Raw genomic sequence first — 22,933 nt, 5'->3', positions numbered from 1 at the left:
GCCGGGCGGACGAGCTGATTGAAAATATATTTCAGATATTTAAATCGGAAAGAGGTTAAGCAGATGTTTGACAGAAACGGCGCTCAGCTGTTCTCTGTTTACATCTTATTTCAGGAAGTAATTAAAAAAAGCTGTTAAGACCAAAGCAGAGTAAATTGAGATAAAAACAGATGGAGATAAGATTTTTCTTTTTTCTTTCCTACCATTCTCATTTTCAAGGAAGTGTGGAGAATTTCTCATCATTCGGTATCAGTCTTATCAACTCACTTATCTGCAACTCACTTATCAAAAGCCTGAGAATCAGCGCTGGGAATTAATTTTTCACCGGGAATAAAAACGATGTCCATTCCACACAAGCACAAGACGGTTATTTATGAAGCTTCCTACGTATAAAATGTAGAAGTTCTCCTCTGAAAATAAATGATGTCACTATTTACCAGCGATAAGAACTGTAAAATCGAATTTATAGTTTTCTTAAATGCTCAACTGTACATTTGTCGAAAATAATAAAACAATACTGATGCATTGCTTTTTTAAAAAAGCAGAGGAGTTTAATTTAGTTAGCGAATTTAGTTAGCAACTAGCTAGTAAATATAGTGGAGCGTTTATAGGCTAACGTGCCAGATATTTTCCTATGCAACCTAATATGGTGATGTAACATGTATGTCACATGTATGTAGCATGTTGTGTTTACAGCTTGTTGGGATGCAAGAGTCTAGCAGTTCATTATTTAAAACCCAAATGAGCACTTGAATATTGTCTGTATATATATAAAATATGTAATTGTAAGAAGCGTAATACCTCGTTAGACATGATAAGACGAGTTCTCCTTCAAGGGGAAGAGTTATCTCAGACTTATAGGAATAAATGTGGCATCTGGACGTGTCAGGCTTTGTCTGTCTGTGGAAGAAACTCCGCCTCCCACAGTCAAATGTCCATAAACTCATCACATGGTGGGATCCTCCTACTGTACCTACTGTACGTGTGTGTGTGTGTGTGTGTGTGTATATATGCATGTGTGTGTGTGTTTCAGTTAAAAGAAAATAAATAAATAAATGGAAACTCACCCCAGCTGCAAAGCCTAAACTTCCATCCAAGATGCGCTTCTGAAAAAGGCAGACACGAAGAAAAGGTTGAGTGCAATTCAGTCAGATCAATATCCTCAAACCCTGAAAGTGTAACATCTAACCTTTCAGTGAACCACTTACTACTGACTGGCAAAAATACAACATGTCCTGAGAGACAGAGGTTCAAAGATAATCTTTGGGATCATGGGATGTATTGTACTGTAACACACTCTCTGTTAGTCATATTGGAAGACCCCAGCTCCTAGCAACACTATAGCTGAATGGCTTAGAGCATAAGCTATGCTAACATAAATAACACAGGCTTTCTCTATGTGCTGTTCTCATCTGGGAAATGATTCTTTTATTGCTGATATATGAATTATTCTCTATTAGATACATTAAACGAAGCTGTATGGTAACATGAAGAACAACCACATTTAAAGGAACAGGAAATAGGCGTATTTAAAAAAAAAAAAAAATTGTTAAATGAGAAGATGAATACCATGCTTATGTTTGTCCGTAAAATATGAAGCTACAGCAGGAAGACAATTAGCTTAGCATAGCACAAAGACTGGAATCAGGGGGAGGCGGCTAGCCAAGCCAACGTGATGCTGCCTCATATTTCGGATAGATCCAAGCTAGCTGTCTCTCCTTGTTTCCAGTCTTTATGTTAAGCTAAGCTAAGCTAAACAGCTGTTGGCTCCAGTGACATATTTGCCACGACAACAACGACATATTTTGGTGGTATCGATTTTCTCATCCAACTTTCTCTCTCTCTCGGCGTGTGAAGCGTTCCCTCGAGCTCAGACTGACAGTCGCTACCTGTCGGCTGGAGAAGACAAACACCAGGGCGGCTCCGGCGGCGGTCAGACCCCACGTGAACAGAGTCCCCAGCAGGGCCTGGGTGACAGGGCTGTAGCCTTCAAGCATGGCCCCAGAGCTGGACACACACACACACACACACACACACACACACACACACACACACACACACACACACACACACACACACACACACACACACACACAAAGTTATCTCACTGCATTCACATCGTATTGGAAGAAGTTGCATCATGACAGCTTGTTCTTATCTTTCCCGGAGAGACTTTGAGAACTAGAGGAAAACAGAATGGCTGGATTCAAATGTTCCATTAACTACTCTGCATTTAATTACTCCTGAGAGCCTAAAGTAAATATTGTCCCCATCTTGAAGTCGATGTTCATAATAAATTTGGCATGTGAAAGCAATATGTCCACAACACTTTTGGGGACTTTGTCTTTGATGCCCAAGTATAGACAAGAATCCCAAGTGAACCCGCAACAGATGAGAAAACAGGAGTGAATGTTCTTTCCATGATTCATCTTAAAATCAACATGTGTCTTTAAAACCTCAAATCTGACACACACCCACTAATGTTTGTTCCAACACACGACACAAAGCAAACAAGCATCAAATCCTGTTTGCTCAGGAATTTAACATCCTGAACTTTTCTAATTGCATGTGTGTACACAAACCTGTTGGTGTGTCTTTCATCATGTCTCTTATGTAAAGAGTGAAGGAAAAGAAATGTAGAGTATGTGCTGTGAATACTAGGATTGTCTCTTATAAGTTATACAAATGATCGTTACAGGTGAGTTTTCTTGAAAGCTACAAAACTCAAATACTTTACTTAAGTAGTTAAATAAACAAGGGTCCATTTTATTGCTTATGAATTTAACTTTTCATTTCTAGAAAGAAGAAAAAGTGTTTTATCATCTGTCGAAAGTTTCTTTGTTTCACTTTAAAGTTGCTTTAACTGACAATCCTTCACATTCCTATGTGACGAATGAGTATGTACTATAACTAGTGGATGTAGGAACAGCTTTCATGTAACCATCAAATTACATTTTCATGAGCACATGAATAAAAATTTTTAAAAACATGCAATGGGAATATTTATCATGCAGCAGCAGGTAAAGTCTTAATGATGCACTGACAACTCCTTATGATAATTATAACTTAGTAGTACTGATATCCATCTCATGAAAGTTGAATGCATGTTTATGCGTTCACGTGTTATGAGAGTATAGATTTAGCATTGCTAAAGCTTTAATTGACAACTTGACATTTGTACTAAAAAAAAAAGCTTCAGAGTTGCAAAATGTGTGTGACACAAAAACCCGCTTTCATCCGGCTCCATGAGCAGTAAAACCGGTCTTCGTGTAACTCAGGTACAAACACGGACACACGCAGCATATCTGACATACAGGTAAATGACGTGACTAACCTGTAAATGAGAGACAACCGGCGAAACTTAAAATGCCTGCTCGCTCGTGTTGTGAAATATCGCTGCTGTAAAAATCACTCACACGCTGTTTGTGACATTAGCAGACAACACGCACCGACTCTGCTGTTTCATTTCACCCTAAACTCACGTTAACGCTCTTTCGTTTCAGGTTTACTCACTTGTTTCCACTAGTGCTTCGACTCCTTTGTATTTACTTCCTACTTCCCGGTACACGTGTCTATGACAGAATAAGCCCCGCCTCCCCTCGAAGCCTATTGGTCAATCTCTTTGACAGCAGCAGTAGTAAGGGGGGTACATTCATTCATAAAAACAAGTTTAATATGAAACATATATACAACAATATATATAAATAAATAATATATAAATATAATTTGTAATTTCATGCTGGGCTTTGGGTTCTTAGTTCCTCTGACTGAGTGTTTGATGCCACGTCTTGCTTCGACTCCACTACACTACATTATCCTGACACTACATTTATTTATTTATCTATTTAACTGTAGTTACATTACTTCACAGATTGAGGTTTTACATTCAAAACAAAACATACAGCAGTAAACAGTAAAGTGGTACTTACATATGAATATATCAGTATTATTAATTCCTTAATATAATATAGTTATGTAACACAGCAACCATTTCTTATGCATATTGTACTTTTACTTTTACGACTTAGTGTATAAATTTATCATTTTACAAACTAAGTGAGAGTTTCAATGTTGGACCTTTGCTTGTAATGGAGTATTATGGAGTAATGGAGTATTTTTTGAGTATTATTACTGCTTTGATATAAGTAAAGGATCTGAATACTGTGTTCGGGTGCTCATGTGCAGAAGTTTTCTCTTCCCAGTGGAAGTTTTCAGGATTGCTGCTCTCAGTCACCTCTCTGCAGTAATTCCTTGGCATGTTGACCTTTGACCTGTAGGCAATGTTTTCCTGTTTCCCTAAACCTTGGAATATTGCGAAAGCAGCACTGAACTGACTTCACTTACACATCTGATGGTGATTTAAATTAGGAATGGCTCAGTCACCACTAAACTATGACACAACAAACATTTTTGTAGTTATTTTAGTGTATCATTCCACATCAGTCACACACAGACAAATATGAGGACACTGGGAATCTCATCACTTCCAAGTGTGCTGAAAGTATTTGTTGCAGCATGCCATTTAATATGCAGCATGTTTTACTGAAAGGGCGCTCTAATGAAACAATCTACTACGATAACTGTGTGATTCACTTTGACTGGAATAGTTATATTATTGCATACAAGCTGCAGATGGTCTCTGCATTTCATCTGGAGCAGCACGGCTCCATGTGGATCTGATGGTCCAATACTTCGGTTCAAACTGAAATATCTCAAAAACTATTGGACAAATTGCCATGAAATGTTGCACGGACATTCATGATCCCCAGAGGATGAATCCTATGGGACGTTTTGTTCTTGCCCCAAAAAAGCAGATCAAAGTTTTTTCATTTATTCAGTGAAATTGTTTGAAGAGATGCACCAAACTTTGTATAAATCGGGTGTAAAGCACACGCATCCAAAAGCACTTTCACGGGTGCTGGATCACAAAGATTAAACTAAAATCAAAAACACTGTGCTAATAGCTCCCGGAAATTTTAATTCTGATCTGCAAGGATCTTCGTCAGGCATCAATCACCATCACAAAGCATCTGAAACAATCCAGAAAGTCTTGAGCATGTATAATATTACTATTTTTATATGTATTTTTCTATATAGTTCTCAATCTTTCTGTTTTATACTTATGAATTATATTTGTCTTGCCTTTCGCTGAAGTGTTTTCTATGTGTGTCTCTATGAACTTTGAACTTTGCCTGACGTTTCAAGCTGTGCTCTTGAAACATCAGCCAAAGTTCCCACAGTGTTTTTCTTTCTTTTACCAAACTTTGTTTAGACATTCATGGTTCCCAGATGATGCATCTTGTCTTGAGGTGATGCTCTGACTTTCCATCTGTGAAATCTGAAGATGAGGGATCACACTTTGGGCTTTGAATGAAGACGACAAGGGCAAGACATGAAAATCGCTTAAATGCGGGGATAACAGTTTTACGTTGACAAACAGTCTCACATTCATAGTGTTGCACTCGTTTCATACACAAACACAGAGATAAAAAATAGTTGTGTAAAGATGAAAAAGAGATGGAGGAAGCTGGAAAAGTGTCGGGTGGAGGCAAGCACACTGGCCCCTCTAGAGTTGTTTGGTTTACATTTACACTTTGAGCCAAAATAACAATCACTCTGGGAGTTCAAGTATTTGTTTCCACAGAAAGTTGACTGATTGTGTTTTTCCACCAAATCACACCAGATGGCTTCTCTGTAAAACCACAGTCTTCAAACGCTGGTCGCCGAGCTGCTCCACTGGAGCTGCTGGGGTCTGAGAGACAAAACTCAGGAGTTGGATATAATCAGCTGGTGATGTTCAGACCATAAAAGAGTATTTCTGCCACTGTCATATATTCACACTGTGGAAACAAATGCAGCTGTTGATTAGGAGAAAAATCTCAGTCCAATATCTGCAGTTTCTCGTAAAGCATGGCAGGTATAATGAACTTTTTGTCCATAAATCCACAGCTACTGATCTTCCCAGCAGATCAGACAGATGTTAAATTTTGCTTGGAAACTAACGTCCGAATCCAACATTGGCTCATCGACATTGTGACGTCAGACAGTGTGTTTTTGGTCATGACCAAAGTGTCAGTATTTTATAAGTCAACATGGCGTTGGCATGAGACATTGGGAAGGCGTTGGATTTGGTTTTGTTAACAAAACTTAAAACCAAACAAAATATCAACATCAGCTTAATAAAAGCTCGTATCTCAATGTATGCAGACGACTCTACAATATATTTAGCAGAGGCAACCATTGGTAGTTTAAATACAAACCTTGAGCAGGAGTTGAAGTTGGTTGCAGACTGGATCAACAGTAATAAACTTGTTGTTGTTGTGTTGTAAAACGAACAAATTCTTCTTCATGTTCAAAAACCAAAAGTTTGATCTCAGTATAAACAACACGTTAATGAAACAGGTGGAGGAAGCAGAACTTTGGGAGTCATTATTGATAATAGATTATCGTTGGACAAACACCAACAGAGAGCGGAAACTAAAATGGGAAATGAGAGATGTGCAAAGTAATTCAAGCTTTGGTTTTGTCTCACTTAGATTAATGCTCAGCTGTTCGGTTAAATACTTCATTAGGTAACACAAGGAATTTACAACATGGTCCAGAATAAAGCGATGCATGAAGCTCTCTCTTTTGGGCTGAGAACAAATGTTAGCAAAATGCATGAATGTCTGTCTTTATTTTTAAAAAATAGATTGCTGTAATTATTGATGGTAAAAGTTTACACAATTATTCAACAAGGCATGATACAAGAGGTTGTTTTACTCAATGAAGGAATAGAATTCACTCCCAAATCATATTGTACAACAAAAAACACTAAAAGAGCATTACCTTAGAAGATATTTTCAAAATTAATCAGTATAATTTTGTGTATTGATTCATGGGCATGCAATTTTGTAGGATGATAACTATCTGTTCCATAATGATGGAGTCCGTTGGAGCTTGTTTATTGTTTATTCTGTGTTTGTTGAGTCACTTGTTATTATGATGTGTGTCATCGTGTCGTGATGAGTACCGTGAATAACTATAGTTGTATTGTCCCGGGAAGAATAGCTGCCGCAATGCAAAAGCTAATGGGGGATCTAAATAAACAAACAGCTATCGTTTGCATATGACTCAAATTTCGCATTAATACTAAAAAGGAACAACAAACAAGACGTGAGAGGTATTTGTCGTTGTTTTTCGGTCAAGCTGTATGTCAGTGATGAGCAAACGTCCGCACATTTCCATTTCCAAGATAAAGAGTTAGAGCTCTTGACATTTGTAAAATCATGTTTGTGACACAAAATGCAACGTCTCTCAGATCTATCAGGTCTAAACGGGTCAATCTGCGTCTTTTCCAAAGGATTTCTATCTTTTGCAGGATTATTGAACGGAGGCTCAAGAAAGAAGCCCTCACTCTTTGATTCTGAGGAACTGACATCAAATACTGATGTTTTGCCTCTGATGTGACGGATCACTGCCGTTTTATGCTAATACAACTTCAAAAACACCTGCGTTGGAAATATCCCAAAGAGATATTATGCTGAATATTCTCAGGCAGTTTTGCATGATAATAACACCAAAGAAAAATGAACCAACGGCAGCACAGCGCATCTAGCATTTTGTTCAGCATTACTAAGTTTTAGCGTTTTTTTTCCCTTTTATTCCACCTCAAGCCTCATTTTAAAATAAGTGCGACAATCAACAACCATTAGTGAGCACAAATATGCCATGTTGGATATAACAAATCCTTCCACTGATGCTTTATCCATGAAACACAGATGTTACAATGAAGTGGAGATTATTGTTCCACCAACATTCCCTTAAACACTTTACATTTCTGTGTTGCATTTTCGGGAAGTGAGATTTGATTCCCTCATGAGCGACTCTGTTCCAGGGAAACAACAAAAAAAAGATGGAAAACAAGCAGACACCCCCAAACAATAAACAACTTAACAAGCTATGTGGGGGGTTTCCAGATTTCCTCTGTGGTATCTTCATACTTTTGTGTGCTGGAAGTATTTGGTGCAGCATGCCATTTAATATGCAGCATGTTTTACGGAAAGTGCGCTCTTATGAAACAATCTACTACGATAACTGTGTGATTCACTTTGACTGGAATAGTTATATTATTGCATACAAGCTGCAGATGGTCTCTGCATTTCATCTGGAGCAGCACGGCTCCATGTGGATCTGATGGTCCAATACTTCGGTTCAAACTGAAATATCTCAAAAAACCATTGGACAAATTGCCATGAAATGTTGCACGGACATTCATGATCCCCAGAGGATGAGTCCTACAGACACTAATCATCCCCTCAAATATTGTGACAACTACTGGATGGATTGCTATTAATTCTTCTACAGATATTCAAGGATGAATCCTCTGACTTTTGCTCTTGCCCCAAAAAACAGATCAACGTTTTCATTCATTTAGACTTTTACCAAACTTTGTAGAGACATTTCTGATTCCCAGATGATGCGTCTTGTCTTTGGTGATCCTCTGACTTTTCTGAAAATCTGGGTGGGGGGTTATGTATTAACAGACTCTATGACTTTAGTTTTAGATAACACAGAACATGTTGTAGCTTACAGTCCTAAACAACACTCATACAGTACCTCAGCAACAAGTGCTGAAGTCCGGCACCAGTCTGACCAGTCAACATCAATCAGTCCTAACCGGGCCTCTTCATAGTGTTGTGTTCGTTTGTACAAACAGGAAATGACAAAATAGTTGTGTAAAGATTAAAAAGAGATGAGCTTCAGAAAGAAGCTGGGAAGGAGTGGTGTGGAGGGGTTGTCCAAAGTTATTCAACCGTCCAACGAGCGCTTGTGTTGAAGCATACCGACGCTGTAGAGATGTTTTGTTTACATTTACGAGTTGAGTTTCAGGCGTCATCTTATCGGACCTATCCAGTCTTTACGAGACAAGAATAAACTTCTCTCTCTCGACACAAGTGAGCACAGTGGAAGTGTAAACCTTTTCTTGTCTGACCTTGCGATGATGTAAAAAGGGAGAAGAGAAAGCAAAGTCCTTGGGGCCAAAATAAGACTTGAGAACAGAAGATTTTCTTAAAAGCCTCTTTTCAGATAAACGCTGAAGTACCCTCCGGCCTTTAGTTCGCCGCCGTGAAAGATGACTTTCGTTTGATTCCTCACGGCTCGTTCTTCTGCTGCAGACGGCTCTGAAACACGTGGACGTGGCTGCCAACGTGTCTGTCTGAAATACTGCCCGTGAAAAACGAAGCTGTCAAACATCTCTAAATTTAGCACCACAAAGCAAAGTGTTTTCCAGTGGTGTTTTTTATGGAGGTGCTGAGGTTGAGGCGGAGAGGTGGGCTTCGTGTATGAAAGTCTCTGGGGGGGGGGGGGGGGGGGGGGGGGGGTTAAGCCACAAGATAATCAGGAGTTTAGGACTACAAAGGCATTTTTTTTCCACTTAATTGGAACCAGTCAAAAACCAGAGTGATTGTTTATCTTGAGAAATCTGTGGCATCTGATGAATGAGCTCTCGGATGACGCGTTAAGTGTCTTTGAAACTGGATGAAATTACTGGACGGAGGTTGAAGTGACGGGAAGAAGCGGCTGGTTTTGATGGAGCTTTTTCTCGCTGTGTCGACGCCGGGTACGCAGAGCAGAGCCGGGGACATTCCCGGGGTATTCCAGCTATGCGTGTCAGAGCGGCAACAGGATGGAGGTCATCACTTATCCTGGGTCTTTAATCTCCGCCGCCACCCCCCCCACCCCCACCCCCACCCCCCCACCTCCTTTCCTCTCTACTCTCTCATCCTTTTTTCACCTTTCCCTTCTTCCTCTTTCACCTCCTCCTTTTTGTGATATAGACGGAGAAAGAAAAACAAGGTGCGAGGCTTGGAGGAGGAGGATGGAGTCGAAGAAGCAAAAACAGCATCTCATGTCAAATGTCAAAAAAACAAAAGCCTCTCTCTCTCTCTCTCTCTCTTTCTCTCTCTCTCCTGTCAGCAGATGTACTCAGTCTGGGTTGTGAAGGTGGGTGGCCCGAGTGACGAGATAGTGTTATTATCTGTGTGTGTGTGTGTGTGTGTGTGTGTGTGTGTGTGTGTGTGTGTGTGTGTGTGTTTAGGTCTCGACTGAACTGTGGGAGAGAGTGCGGTGAGACAAAATGGATGGAGGGGACAGAGAAGAGAGAGAAAAAAGTTATGAAAACAAAAGCACTGTAGCAGATGGGGCCGGGGGTTCACCTTGGAAACAGCGTTACAGCAGAGGAACTGGGGGGGGGGGGGGCCACTCAGGAGGGGCGTGAGCCAAGCTGGAGTTTATCACAATCTCTGGAGACTGATGAACGAGAAGAAGAGGGGGGGGGGGGGGTCCGACACACACACACACACACACACACACACACACACACACACACACACACACACACACACACACACACACAGGAGTAGACACTCTTCACACACTGTGGGGGAAGAGATATAAAAGGGCTCCCAGGGAGAAGCAGCGCTCAGGCCGTCCGGCTCATTTCCACACTGCTGCGCGTCACTGAGGGAAAGTGAGAGAGAAACGAGCGTCTTCACCACAAAGGAATTAACTTTCACAGTTTTTGTTTGTTTTTTTGTTTGTTTTTTCCTCCAGAAAATAAAAGGAAGTAACGACTGACTGGTCGAGGTGGTGATGGAGAGAGAGAGTTGAAGAGCTGCTGAAGCCTTTTCTGTTCTTGAACCAAACGGTGTTTGATTTTTTTAGGGGTTTTTTTTTGTTGTTGTTTACTCTTCTCCCTCTCAGCACTTTTTACTTCCACAACGGGGGAGTCGAGAGGTGACTGGAGGAATTTAAGCAGCAGTAGAGACGGTTTCCCTCTGAGCTGCTGCTCCGAGAGTAGTTTTATATTCTGTGTTGGATCAGTGGATTGATTTGCTGAGGCAGAATGGAAGCGTCGTTTTTATCAGACACAGACAATCAGACGTTCGTGGATGAGCATTTTTACTTCGACGACACTATCAACGGGTTCAGCGTCGCCATGGCCGCGCTCTACCTGGTGGTTTGCATCCTGGGACTGGCCGGGAACTCCCTGGTCATCGTCGCCATCTTGAAATTAGACAAAATGTCGTCTTCCACGACGGTGTACGTTTTCAACCTGGCCCTGGCCGACGGACTCTTCATGGTCGGACTGCCGTTCATAGCGAGCCAGAACTTCCAGAACCACTGGATGTTTGGCGACACGGCGTGCAAAGTGGTCATGGTGCTGGACGGCATCAACCAGTTCACCAGCGTCTTCTGCCTGACGGTGATGAGCGTCGACCGTTACATGGCGCTGGCCGACCCACTTCGGTTCGCACGTTGGAGAACGCCGCGCTGCGCCAAGATCGTGTCGGCGTTCCTGTGGCTGTTCTCGCTCCTCACCATTCTCCCCATGGCGCTTCACTTCTCAGCCGATCACGGCCTGTGTATACCGGAGGTCGTGTCGGACGCCTGGTGGCTCGGCGTCCTCTCCTACACCTTCGTCATGGGCTTTGCTCTGCCGTTCACGATAATGACGGCATCCTACGCGGCGCTGCTGCTCACCCTGCGGTCCCAGCGTCTCCGAACCCCGACGCAGAACCAGGAGAGTCACCGGCTGGAGCGGCAGGTTACCAAAATGGTGGTGGTGGTGGTGGTCGTGTTCGGCGTGTGCTGGCTGCCGTTTTACGCCTTCAACTTCAGCTCCTTGTATCAAAACGGTTTGGTCCTGACCTTCGCCCGAGGTTTCGAGTTCGTGGTCCTGCTGTCGTACTCGTGGAGCTGCGCCAACCCCATCCTCTACGCCTGCCTCTCCGACACCTTCAGAAGGCACTTCCGCTCCCTCCTCTGCCCCGCTGACAAGTCAACTCCCAGCATGCAGTGCAACACCGAACGGTGCGACTCAAGTGACACGGGTGTGCGGGACGTCACCATCGTGGCGTAGAGGGAGGACTGAAAAACTGACGCAGCATTTATTTACATTTCCTGTCACGATGCATCTCTCCGATACTTTCAACTCATCTACTCATTTGATTAATCCTAATCTGTGTTTTTATTTTCTCCACTTAACTCGTAAACTGCTCAAGATGTATTATTTCTTTTTATTATTTTATGAAGTTGTACATATTTTCGTTGAGTTTGTTTTGTCCGAGGTGAGTGTGTTCGCTTTCTTCCTGACTGACAGGTGATTACTGAGGTGTCCACAGAGATCCCCACGAGTTTCTGTATAGAACGAGAAAAGGCCCAGGAAGGAAAAATGTTTATGTGACCGTGTCTCGATATTGTACAGGCTTCACTTCCTGCTCCGTCCGCAGGTTTTAAACCAGAACTACCTTTCGACTGAACACGAGACGATAAACACTCACAGACAAGCTCCTTAAATGTGTGTGTGTGTCGTGTGTGTGTGTGTGTGTGTGTGTTTGTGCCTGTACACATGCTGCTGTTCAGGAGGCCTCAGGCTCACTGCGGCGTTCTGCTTCATGTTGACTTATTTAAGAGCATTTTCCAAATCACACTTTAAGGAAAAAAGAAAAGCGGCGCACTTGGTCTTGTGTCACAGAGTCTGTAATTGCTGTGGATACTGGCACTTAAGCTCAGGTGCAGTTAATATTTTCAGGATGTCAGCAGGTGAGACATTTTAAAAGCAGTCTCGGGCTTCGGTTGATGAAAACATAACATGACATTCACCTGAATAATAAGAAATTACTTTTGCATAATAGCAGCTCAACTTTCGGTTATTTCAGTAATGTGGATTTGGGCGTAAGACCCTCTTCAGTGGAGGTGACGTGCATCCTGGGTAAAAATGATTTAAAACACATTGGGAACAGATGGATCTAATCGCAGCATTTGACCGATCACATGTGAAAAGTAGACGGATGCAGGCAAGTCATTAACAAACACCTTGTCAAACATGGATCATTTATCAGTGATGTAGATACGTAGAAAAGAGAAAGCGATGTGTGTGACAATCTGTGTTTTGTGGAGGGAAAGATAAACCTGATGTTTGAAAAGTGAACGATGTTACTGAGGCACATCACTTCATATTGATCATCACTGTATCTGCCAAACTCTAAATCCTCTCACTGCATTTCTTACAACGTTATCCTTCTGTATTTTGTAAATAAAGATGTTTCCTTGTGTTTTATGCCGAGCTCCGTTTCCTCCCATGTGTCACTGCAAAGAAATGAATCAAAGCTACCACTTTTATTTATAATGCGTTTTAATTCATAGCACCATCTGTTTTATTTTATTTAATCATTTTGTTTTCTGGTATAAATGCAGAGGAATTCTTAGTAGTGGTGTAGAGGGAAATAACTAAGTACATTTATATAAGTATAGTACTTTATACTTGTACTCCTTTGCACTTCAGGGGGAAATATTGTATTTTTTTACTTAATTACCTTAATTTGACACCTACTCATTACTTCAATCATTAAGATGTTTCATTCAAAACAATAAGCATCATCTTATAAAATGAACCAATCAATGACCTCCACTTTCACCTGCAAGAACATTAACCTGCTTCTTACATATTGATGCATCAATAATTAATTCAGTAATATAATGCTATATATAATAGTTCCTGCGACTTTTACGTGAGGAGAAAATACAACATTTTTACCTTGTGTCACACGGTTTCCACTCAAAACTTATCACAAGGTTTCACTGAAATGACAGTTTGAGGTTCAAACAGGTAAAATCATCCAATATTTTACTAAAATAAGAGAAAAGAAAAATGTTTTCTTCTGTCTGACCCCAGTGATCAGGACGTCTGTACATGTGGTGGGGGCTGACCCCCAGTTCATCCTGAACACTGAGATACAGACAGGTGATGATTTAAAACAGAAACCCAAACCATCGTCTAAACACCACATTTCAACAAACCGAAACTGTCGGTGGGTTTGTGGATCTCCAAAACCACCACGGCCTTCATCAGTACGACGAACGAGCAACCTGAGTGTCTCGTCTCCTGCCCGTCTGAGACTTTCCCCAGAGGGCATCCTGTGAACTGGAAAGACTCTGTAAATGTCAAGCCTGCTAGCCGAGACCCACTCGTGTCTGTTGGCCTGTTTTTCTTTTTTCTTTTTTTTTTTTTAAAAGAGCTAATAAACCCTTTCCACATCTCCTGAGAGTTTTAAAGATGCTCCTTTGCCAACGGCAGAAGAGGAAATTTGGTGGACAGTAACTAACAGCTGCAGAAAGGAGGCCAAGTTCAGCGTCAACACTCACTCTTCTGTGATTTCAAATATAAAACATAATTGCATAGAAATCATATTAAGACCTGAGGCCTGGAGTTTGTTCGCAGTCGACGACTTTTTTAATGTTTTAATGTTCACATGAGTTTCCAACGTCTATTTAGCAACTAAATATTTGGTCAATAAATTACTGACATTTGAGATGATTTCACCGTGACACTTTATCACACTCTCACTCTCGTGTCGTCACCTACATATGAGCCGATGGTGGATTTGGTGAAAGTAAGTTAGAAATTGAAATGACTTGTCCTGATAAAATAGTTTTCTAATCTGCAGTCAATCCGCTGCCTCGTCACGGGAGAGTGTTCAGGTTTACCTGAGAGGGGCACTGAGTCCATGTTATCGGTCTGTGAACCGAGTGGTGGGGGCAGGGGGAGGTGGTGGAGTTCAGTGAGGTGGTGCTGGGATGGTATGTGTTATTTTTATACCTGTCTGAGAGTGGTAATTCACACAGGTAAGTAACGTGAAAATACAGGAGTGCTCACCTCACCTTTCAGATGAACGTCTCGCTGCAGGTTTATCACCTTCATGCGGCTTCAGTTTCCATCAGGCCACTAGAGGTCGCTGTCGATGTCAAGATGTTGTAGCTGCATGTTTTGAAAAAGAAAACGAGAGAAGAAGCAGGAAAGAGTCAGAGTCCTGCTGTTTGTTTGTTTTGGTTTTTGGGGTTTTTTTTGACTTTGGTTAAAACAAATCAGCAACGAGGATGTTAGTGGTTCTCTCTCAAACTGTGATTCCATCTGATACGTGGATGAAGATATTCTTGCTTGGGGAGAACTGACCCGACACCTGTCAACAGGTTGGTTTATTAACACATGACCTGTATTTACATTTAAATAAAAACTATACACGGCAACAAATCAAGGATTAAAAGAAAGTAAACTTTAGGAAATTAAAAGAGAGAAAAAACAAACAATAATTTTGCATTTTTGCATTCAACATAAACATTTTTATATTCATTGCGTCTACCAGAGTTGCAGTCCCCCCCCCCCCTTGATCTACCATTTAAAAGCAAAGTAAAATGCTGCTAATCCAGTGATGCCTCAGTATTAACAATCTAATAATGTAAGGCTGCTGACGTCAGCAGGTGTTCCCTCAGCGATTTGAGTGACACAAAACAAAATCAGCTGTTTTTTTATATTTATTTATTTATTTATTATATATATATATATATATATATATATATATATAATAAAAGCAGCCGGCTTCGCTGACAACTCCACACCTCTGCGCTGCTTACCTGATTCAACAAAACATGAAGTGAACTGTTCAATTAACCTCCATTCAATCAAATGTGACGGATAATACAAGAGAACAGTGAACCGTAACACCACGATCCGAAAGGTCAGACTAATTAAAAGGTCTGAGGTGTGTGTGTGTGTGTGTGTGTGTGTGTGTGTGTGTGTGTGTTGGTTTAATTAAAACACCGGCAGACAGCAGTTATTTTCATTGGTCCTCTTTACTGTGACTGATCCAACCTTCACCCTCTACGTGTAATTAGGACCAGATGCAAACTGCCTGAGAGGTTTCTCAATAAATAATATTGATGGGACCCCTGAGAGGGAGGGGGGAGAGAGAATGAGGGAGGGGGGAGAGAGAATGAGGGAGGGGGGAGAGAGAGAGAGAGAGAGAATCTCTGCATGTTCACGACTTGATTAGAGGAAAAGATCAATAAAGGTAAATCAGGCAATTTACATAGTCCTCTTGCTGTCAGGCATTTTGTAATTTCTTATGGTTGTCTCGCCTCCTCCTCCTCCTCCTCCTCCTCCTCTTCCTCCTCCTCCTCTTCCTCCTCCTCCTCCATTCCAGTCATTCCCCTCGCCGCCTTTCCCAACAACTGATTCATCAACAGAAACTGCCATTAATGATCACTCTGCAGCGTTCTTAGAAAGCATACGAAACACAACCGTTTTGCAAAGAAGAAGAAAATAGAAAGCTACTGGAGAAGGAAACCCGCTAACGCCAGCTGTTGTCTGGTCTTTGTTGTCAGTGTAAAAGGCCAGAACAGTTTAAACGAGCCGTTACAGCCGGACACGCCGCGACGAGGCTGCAGTGCTCCGGGCTGCCGGAGTGAGCACAGCCCTGAAAATCAAATAAATAAATAAATAAATAAATAAATAAAAAACTAGAATTACCGCCTTCACAGTCGTATCCCTCCGCCACACAGACTAGTTTCAGGTTACATCCTTGTTTATTTAGCATCACATAAATCATTAAACATTGCTGTGTGAAGTCTTTTGAGTTACGCCTAAGTGTTTGTTAAGTGTTTTGTGAGGTCACCGTGACCTTGACCCTGTGACCTTTGACCCCCCCAAAGTCCTCAAGTCCAAGTGAACGCTTGTGCCAGATCTGAAGGGATTCCCTCGAGTTCTCCAGATATCGTGTTCACGAGGCCAAAAGTGTATTTTGGGAGGTTGACCTTTGACCTTTGACGCCCAAAAATCTAATCCCTTCATTTCCTATTGCCGACCAGATTTACGATACAATCCCTTGGAGGGGCCTGACAACGATGTTGGGAACCCCCCCCCCCCAAAGATCTGCCTGACCGTGCGTGAAGAGGTTGGAACTGCAGACCGATCAGGAACCATGGAATCAATACACACGTCTTAATCTTCGATATTTAAAGCACATTTTGTTTTTCATGCTTCTGTACATTTACTTACAATAAGTAGTATTTTCAACGCCGGACTTGAAGATCTGAGGTGCGAGTCCTCTGCGTGTAGGAGAAGAAAAGACTTCTGCCTTTTTGATTCTGAAACAAAAGGGAAGCAAAAAGCTTTTCAGTCCCACAAATGCAATTATTTTTCCACTTCAGTAATTTATGGGTTTGGTCGTGGCAGTAAAGTAAATGATCCTGTGCTTTATATATGGATTAAACATGAACATGAAACGGACTGGAGAGGCTACAGAGAGAAATAATGATAATATTATAATATATATTATAATATAATAATAGGAATGGTGGATCAACCTTAATTTGTGTTTGAAGTTAGCGATGAAGGGGACGTTTGATGACACGTACGCCTTTTCAAAGCCAAGTTCCTGCCTCTAGTTGAATTTCTCAGTGAATATTAATGATATTTTTAATGCACAGGACAAATTTGCTGATTTGATTTGATTTCCTGATACAGATTACAGAGCGAACCGTCCTGAAAATATTGATTCCTGTGGTTGTACTCAAACCAATCGTGGTGCGCACATTGATAAACTTCTGATGTTTTAAAATGTTGTTTAAAAAGGTAGTATTTATTTGGGAGATAGAAAACTGATTCCTGCATTCACAAAAAAAAAAAAAAAACAGTGAAGTTTATTAACTTTCCTTTGCTTTTACATAATGTTTACATTATGTAATATTAGCCACATCAGAGCCTGAGTCACTTCTACACAAACTTATTTCCAGACTGGGTTGCAAAGTGAGTAATGTCTGCACTACTTTGGACACGGACAATAATGCTGCTGCTGCTGCACGGAAATATTTATCACACAGACTAAATCAATGTTTCAACAACGTAATTCAGGTTGAAAGCAGTTTCTTTTTAATTGTATTCCCTTCGTTGTGTCTCTGTGTCAGAGCCGGCGCTCTATACGGACGAGACGGGTTCAGCGTCTTCGCCCAAGGACACTTGAGTTGCTCTCTCCATCCTCTCTGTGGATGTTTTTGTTTTGTTTTTAACATAATCTAAAAGCGTATTTTTCCCCCACTTCATTCTGTGTCTGAAACTGACCAACCATCCATCTTCATTTACGTTCCCTCGAGGGGAAACAACATAATCTAGATTCCCACTGGACATTGTCCCAGGGCAGTACACAGGACCAAATGAGGTTCAGCAGTGAGCTGTTTTTAGGTGCTGGGGATCCGATGATGGACCGACTCTCACAGTGATAAGGTGATGAGCTCTTCAGTCTGTGCTAAATACAGAAACAACTGCAGTAAACATGCTGCTGCTGCTGCAACCTGGAAATAAATGTTTTTCTCATTTTGCAGATGTCAGAAGTTCAGTACAGATGTTCAGATAATGAAGTAAACCCTCCTTTTCTCTCTCTCTCATTATCTCTCTCTGGTGCTGCTTTTGCACTACATCTCCCAGAGATCACTTTTCAGCAGGTTTAGGCTGATACTTCTCACTGTAATGACCCAGTTCCTTCTTAACTGCGTGAGGTTTTGTGAGATCACTGTGACCTTGACCTTTGACCTTTGACTGTTGGACCACTAAATCTAATCAGTTGGCCTCTGAGTCCAGATGAACGCTTGTACTGAATTTGAAGAAGTTCTCTTCAGGGTGTTATGGAGTTATCACAAAGCCAAAACTTATTTTCCAAACTTTAGTCACATCTGCCTTTTGATTTTTTACCAGTTTCTCTTCCAGGAAAGTCGTTGAAGTGTCGGTTCGACTGGAGACTTTGAGCTGGGCTTTCAGAACCAGCCGGTACAGCTCGTATGTCTCCTCAGCAGTTTGTGATTCAGTCCAGTGGATTGCAGATGTTTGATGACTGATTGACTGGCTGTTTTGACTACTGCTAAACAAATTCTCTCTGGTTACCAGACGATGTTGTTTAATATCATGTAATAGACGGGGATGCGTTTAATGACTTTACTTCCTACTGTGCATTTATTTGAAAGTGTTTTGTTCCATCATTGATCAAATTTACTTTTCCTGATTTCATTTTTTCTACTAAAACTGCAATGCTTAATCTTGGTTTTACAAACCATATTTTGTGGATTAAAGGTGAAAATGTGGTTGAGTACGTTTCATATTTTCACATATTCTTGCACTTTATCTATTGATTTTTCTTTCTGTATCTTTTTTTCCACTTTCAAGCGTCTCTCTTTCTGACATTTTCTCTCTTTCTGACATTTTCTCTCTTTCTTTATAATCTCTAAATATAGTAAGAGGGCTCGACCGTAATTCTGCAGAGCTGTCGAACTTCTTTCAGACTCAAACAACACAAGGTTCTGTTAACGTCTCACAGGGTCCACGATGGTCTTGATAACGTCACTCAGCTCGAGCAGATATTTTCTGTTCTCCAACCAAAGTGTCGGGCACCTGGGGGCTTAATTTAAGTCACAGCTGTTCCTGGACCTGTTCTCAGAATAACACATTATTGTAAAAGGCTTTTCTCCCTTCTAGTCTTTTCTTATTCTCTCGGGCAACACTTACACTCCAAGACAATGGTTCACTATTTAGCTTCTATTACAACTGATAGCGTTCAGATGAAAACACCTGTATCTTCTGTAGTTATGGAAACCAAGGTCTTATAGGATAAGGATGCAGGAAAAAAGCATAACTTAGAGGAAACTGAAACCAAATCCAGTTCCAGCTCAGGATGAGTGAAGTGAGGCAAAGGGCAAAACACACATCGGTTTAAACTGAAGTTTTCCCTTATTTGGGAAAGGTACAGAGGAGTGTTGCAACCATGTGATGCCTCGGCTTCTGGGTTACTTCCGGCTCTGAGAACGAGTAAACTGCTGCGCGTTCATGAATGCTATGCTAGTGGACTTGGACATGGATGTATAATAAGTCTTCTGTGGGACTTGCTTGGGGCTCAGAACCAGGGATTTATACAAGTAGCAACGGCAACAAACAATGAAGGTAATAATCTTATAATAATAAGATCTACAGCCTTATTTCAATTATTTTAGTTCAAGATTTTAAAACCTCTTTCCTGTCAAATAAGCTCAAACTCAAGGCCCACTTATTAGCTTATTCCAAGGCTTTCAGCCAGAGGTGGGAAAGAAGGCGCTGATCGTCATAAGTAAGTTTCACATCAGTAACAAGTCTAGTTGCCAAAGTCGAGTCCCAAGTTGAAAACAGGAAATCTTCAAAAGTGGATAGAAGTTAAAACCCCAAAAATAAAGTCTTAAGTTTAGTCGGTCAACTTTGAAGTAAACAAACAAGTTCCAAGTCAAATCTCAATCAGAATCCCAAGTCATTATCATTATTCTTACAGCTGTCAGCAAGGTAACAGTTTTATAAGGAGCTCCATGACGACTGAACAACCTCCATCAGGTGACGGAGGCCTCAAGACGGGGGTGAAAAGTCTGGGAAAAGCTGGACAGATAGATATTACTCTGGAGGACCACTGTTTCCTAACCTTCACACCCGACACTGAACCTCCTGGCTGCTCTGACAGCTTCGTATTAAGGTTTCATACGTATCTGACTGGCTGTCGCTGAGAGGAGCCAGTCGGTTTTGTGCCTAATTAAGTTGATGCTGACATTTACACCGCAGAGACCAAACACTCATTCCACTTTGCATCGCGTTTTATCTCTATTTCTGTGTGTCATGTTTTTGTGGACCAGCATGCTTCACAACAACATAATTATAATGCGTCCACATAATTATAATGATGAAAATGATGTAAATTGAATTTCTTTCCTAGTGTTTTACATTGAAGGAGAACAGCTCCGTCAGTAATGTTTACACACTGCTGTATAAGCACAGAATTACACGATTACATGATGAAATGAAGGATAATAGAGTCGCTCTTCAAGCTGCCCAGTCTCGCTTTCCACTTGTATTGTGGCTGTGTATTATCTCATGCTAAGAATATGTAAATTACAGCAGTCAGTGAACACTCCTTGGTCTTTGTTACGGCTCTGTGGTTTTCATACAATGAAAAATGAGAAAATAAGACATTCATAGCGGTATCCCAGTTGGCATAACAAACAATTTTATTGTGAAGGGATCACAATTCACAAAAGCAAATTTTGATTTATTTTTTTTCTTTTCCATGTGAATTAATTAATATTTGCACTGATTCATCTTCTCTAATCTTTTTTTTTGTTTGAATCAGCCAATCAAAGTAATACCACATGACTGTGATCTGCAACCCTGCAATGTGCAACATCTCACTCATTAATAATAATTAACATGAAGGATGAAGCTGAATGTAATTAAAATGATATTATATACACATATATATATATACATATACATCTGTAGCATGGGAAGCACGTGTGTTTGGCAGCATGTTCTGTTGTTTGTATTAGTTCATATTAACGAGTATTACAGGCAGCACCCTACACATCCACAGACACACACCCTACAGCCACAAAAGGAAATTGTTTGTCTTGCCGTGTGCCTGAAGTCTACAATGCCACGATGATGCACTGCTCTCCTGAGAACAAATTGAAATAAAAAAACAAATCAAAACAAAACAAAAAGGTGATTAGAAGAAACATCCAAAGGCAGAATATGACTATAATTCCCACACAGACAGTCATTGTTAAAAATGCAGCTTAACTGGCTTCAAAAGCTCCAGGAATCCAGGTTCGGGTGATAAAAACGTTCCATCAGAGCAACGATATCTGCCTGTTATTAAGCCAAGTGGTGCTTTGCATCAATGCGCTGAGCATGTGACCACGCAGGCCCCACGAAACACGCGTCCTCTGACAGCTCACAGTCCCGTCGCAGCAATAACACAGTAGCATGTAATACGCTCGTCATCGGGGTGATTCACGTTCTCAGAAATGTTTCAGCACAGCCTCGGAGGTTTGTGCCCGAGACATATTTCAGCGGCCATGATATCATCATGTGTTGTCTGGGTGAGTGAAGATTTCTTATGTAAGTTCACAACTTGCTTGTGGAGATCATGAGACCGGAGAGTGTTTAAAGTTTAATGGCAGACTGCATTGACTGATCTGATCTGCACTGCATCACGTTTTAATGCTTATCCGCCTTTTGTTATAATTCCAGCTCGTCGTCTGTATATCGGCGCTCTCCCACCACATGCTGCCGCCGTCACACAGACACAAGGTCGTCATTTTTTATGCAGATTTAGCTCCTTTCCTTCGTGCTTTAATGATATTAACATCAGGATGTCTCAAAACTTAATGAAACTGAACTCGCACACAGATAACAGATCTTGACACACATTGCGTGCGCAGGATGCACAGATGGATTTCACTGTATTAAGTTCTCTTGTCTTGGGTTTGGTTAAAAACCCCAGCAGCTGCAAACGCTTTAGTTTGGGGCGGGGCCGACAATCACAAAAGGAGGGAAATGGGACAAAGACGGTGAGTAAAATAACCACGGGAAACACGAGGTAAGTAGTTTCAAAAAATAAATAAGAGTCCATACATAAGGTCCAAAAAGAGTTCAAACATAACATCTGTCAGGTCAAACCATCCACACATCTGTCTTGACCTACAGTGACACTGACGAGCGCCGACACTCAAAGGGTCTTTCTCTCTTGCAGCCGAGCAGCAGGGAGTTTATCTCCTCAGGTAACATTGTCCTCTGTCGCGGCCGTCACCGCGGGCCGACGGGAAAAACTCAAAACACATTCACAGCTCTACGACCTTAAGCACCGGTCTTTGTGTTTCGGTTGGTCTGTGCTGTGTGTTTTTTGGTTGACGTGCGCTCGCTGTAGCGCTGCACCGTCACCAGGAGTCAAGGTGGTAAACAGCAGATAAATCATGTGACACTGAAGGTTTACTTTCTCCCTGGGAGAGTTTTATAACGAGTGCGACGTCAAGGCTCTGCGTTTTGAAGCAGCGTCGAATCGGTCAGAGATATGTGTGTGTGTGTGTGTGTGTGTGTGTGTGTGTGTGTGTGTGTGTGTGTATTATGCCAGGGGCCATGAAATGTATGTGAAGCCGGCTGAGAAGCTCATGACAGGGTAACAGGGAAGAGCTGCTGGGCTGCAGGGAAAGAAAAAGAGGTGGATTTGGCTCGGCACTTTTCTCTGGCTCTTTCCAGCAACGCCTCGTCTAA

The 22,933-nt window shown here is 41.4% G+C and overlaps 2 protein-coding genes and 1 long non-coding RNA gene across 5 annotated transcripts in view; 1 reads left to right on the top strand and 2 right to left on the bottom strand.

The window, feature by feature from the left end:
- Positions 1-3,562, bottom strand: part of LOC130162446 (zinc transporter ZIP11-like) — an 80,689-nt gene extending 77,127 nt beyond the window's left edge. For 2 of the 3 annotated variants that reach the window (XM_056366184.1, XM_056366186.1), the window contains exons 1-3: positions 3,335-3,503; positions 1,890-2,007; positions 1,068-1,106 (exon numbers count right to left, since the gene is read on the bottom strand). In XM_056366184.1, coding sequence (XP_056222159.1) covers positions 1,068-1,106; positions 1,890-1,997 — 147 coding nt within the window. In that variant the 5' untranslated portion in view covers positions 1,998-2,007; positions 3,335-3,503. The other variant, XM_056366185.1, reaches the window with a different exon arrangement.
- A 6,882-nt stretch (positions 3,563-10,444) lies between these two features.
- On the top strand, positions 10,445-13,103 carry LOC130162527 (somatostatin receptor type 2). The gene has a single exon (XM_056366283.1). The coding sequence runs from the start codon at positions 10,889-10,891 to the stop codon at positions 11,903-11,905; it is 1,017 nt and encodes a 338-aa protein (XP_056222258.1). The 5' UTR covers positions 10,445-10,888; the 3' UTR covers positions 11,906-13,103.
- Positions 13,104-14,147: 1,044 nt separating this feature from the next.
- The window catches only part of LOC130162580 (uncharacterized), a 33,815-nt gene continuing 25,029 nt past the window's right edge, over positions 14,148-22,933 (bottom strand). The window contains exons 2-3 of the long non-coding RNA XR_008826283.1: positions 16,880-16,968; positions 14,148-14,803 (exon numbers count right to left, since the gene is read on the bottom strand). This is a non-coding gene — a long non-coding RNA (uncharacterized LOC130162580). The remainder of the gene's footprint in view (positions 14,804-16,879; positions 16,969-22,933) is intronic.

This window comes from Seriola aureovittata, chromosome 21 (genome assembly GCF_021018895.1).
Source record: "Seriola aureovittata isolate HTS-2021-v1 ecotype China chromosome 21, ASM2101889v1, whole genome shotgun sequence".
In the NCBI taxonomy this organism is placed as follows: domain Eukaryota; kingdom Metazoa; phylum Chordata; class Actinopteri; order Carangiformes; family Carangidae; genus Seriola; species Seriola aureovittata.
The sequence above is the reverse complement of the archived record's forward strand: the minus strand, read 5'-3'. Positions and strand labels throughout refer to the sequence as shown.

Coding starts and splice junctions, on each gene's coding strand:
- LOC130162527 (XM_056366283.1), top strand. CDS start 10,889: ATGGAAGCGTCGTTTTTATCAGACACAGACAATCAGACGTTCGTGGAT.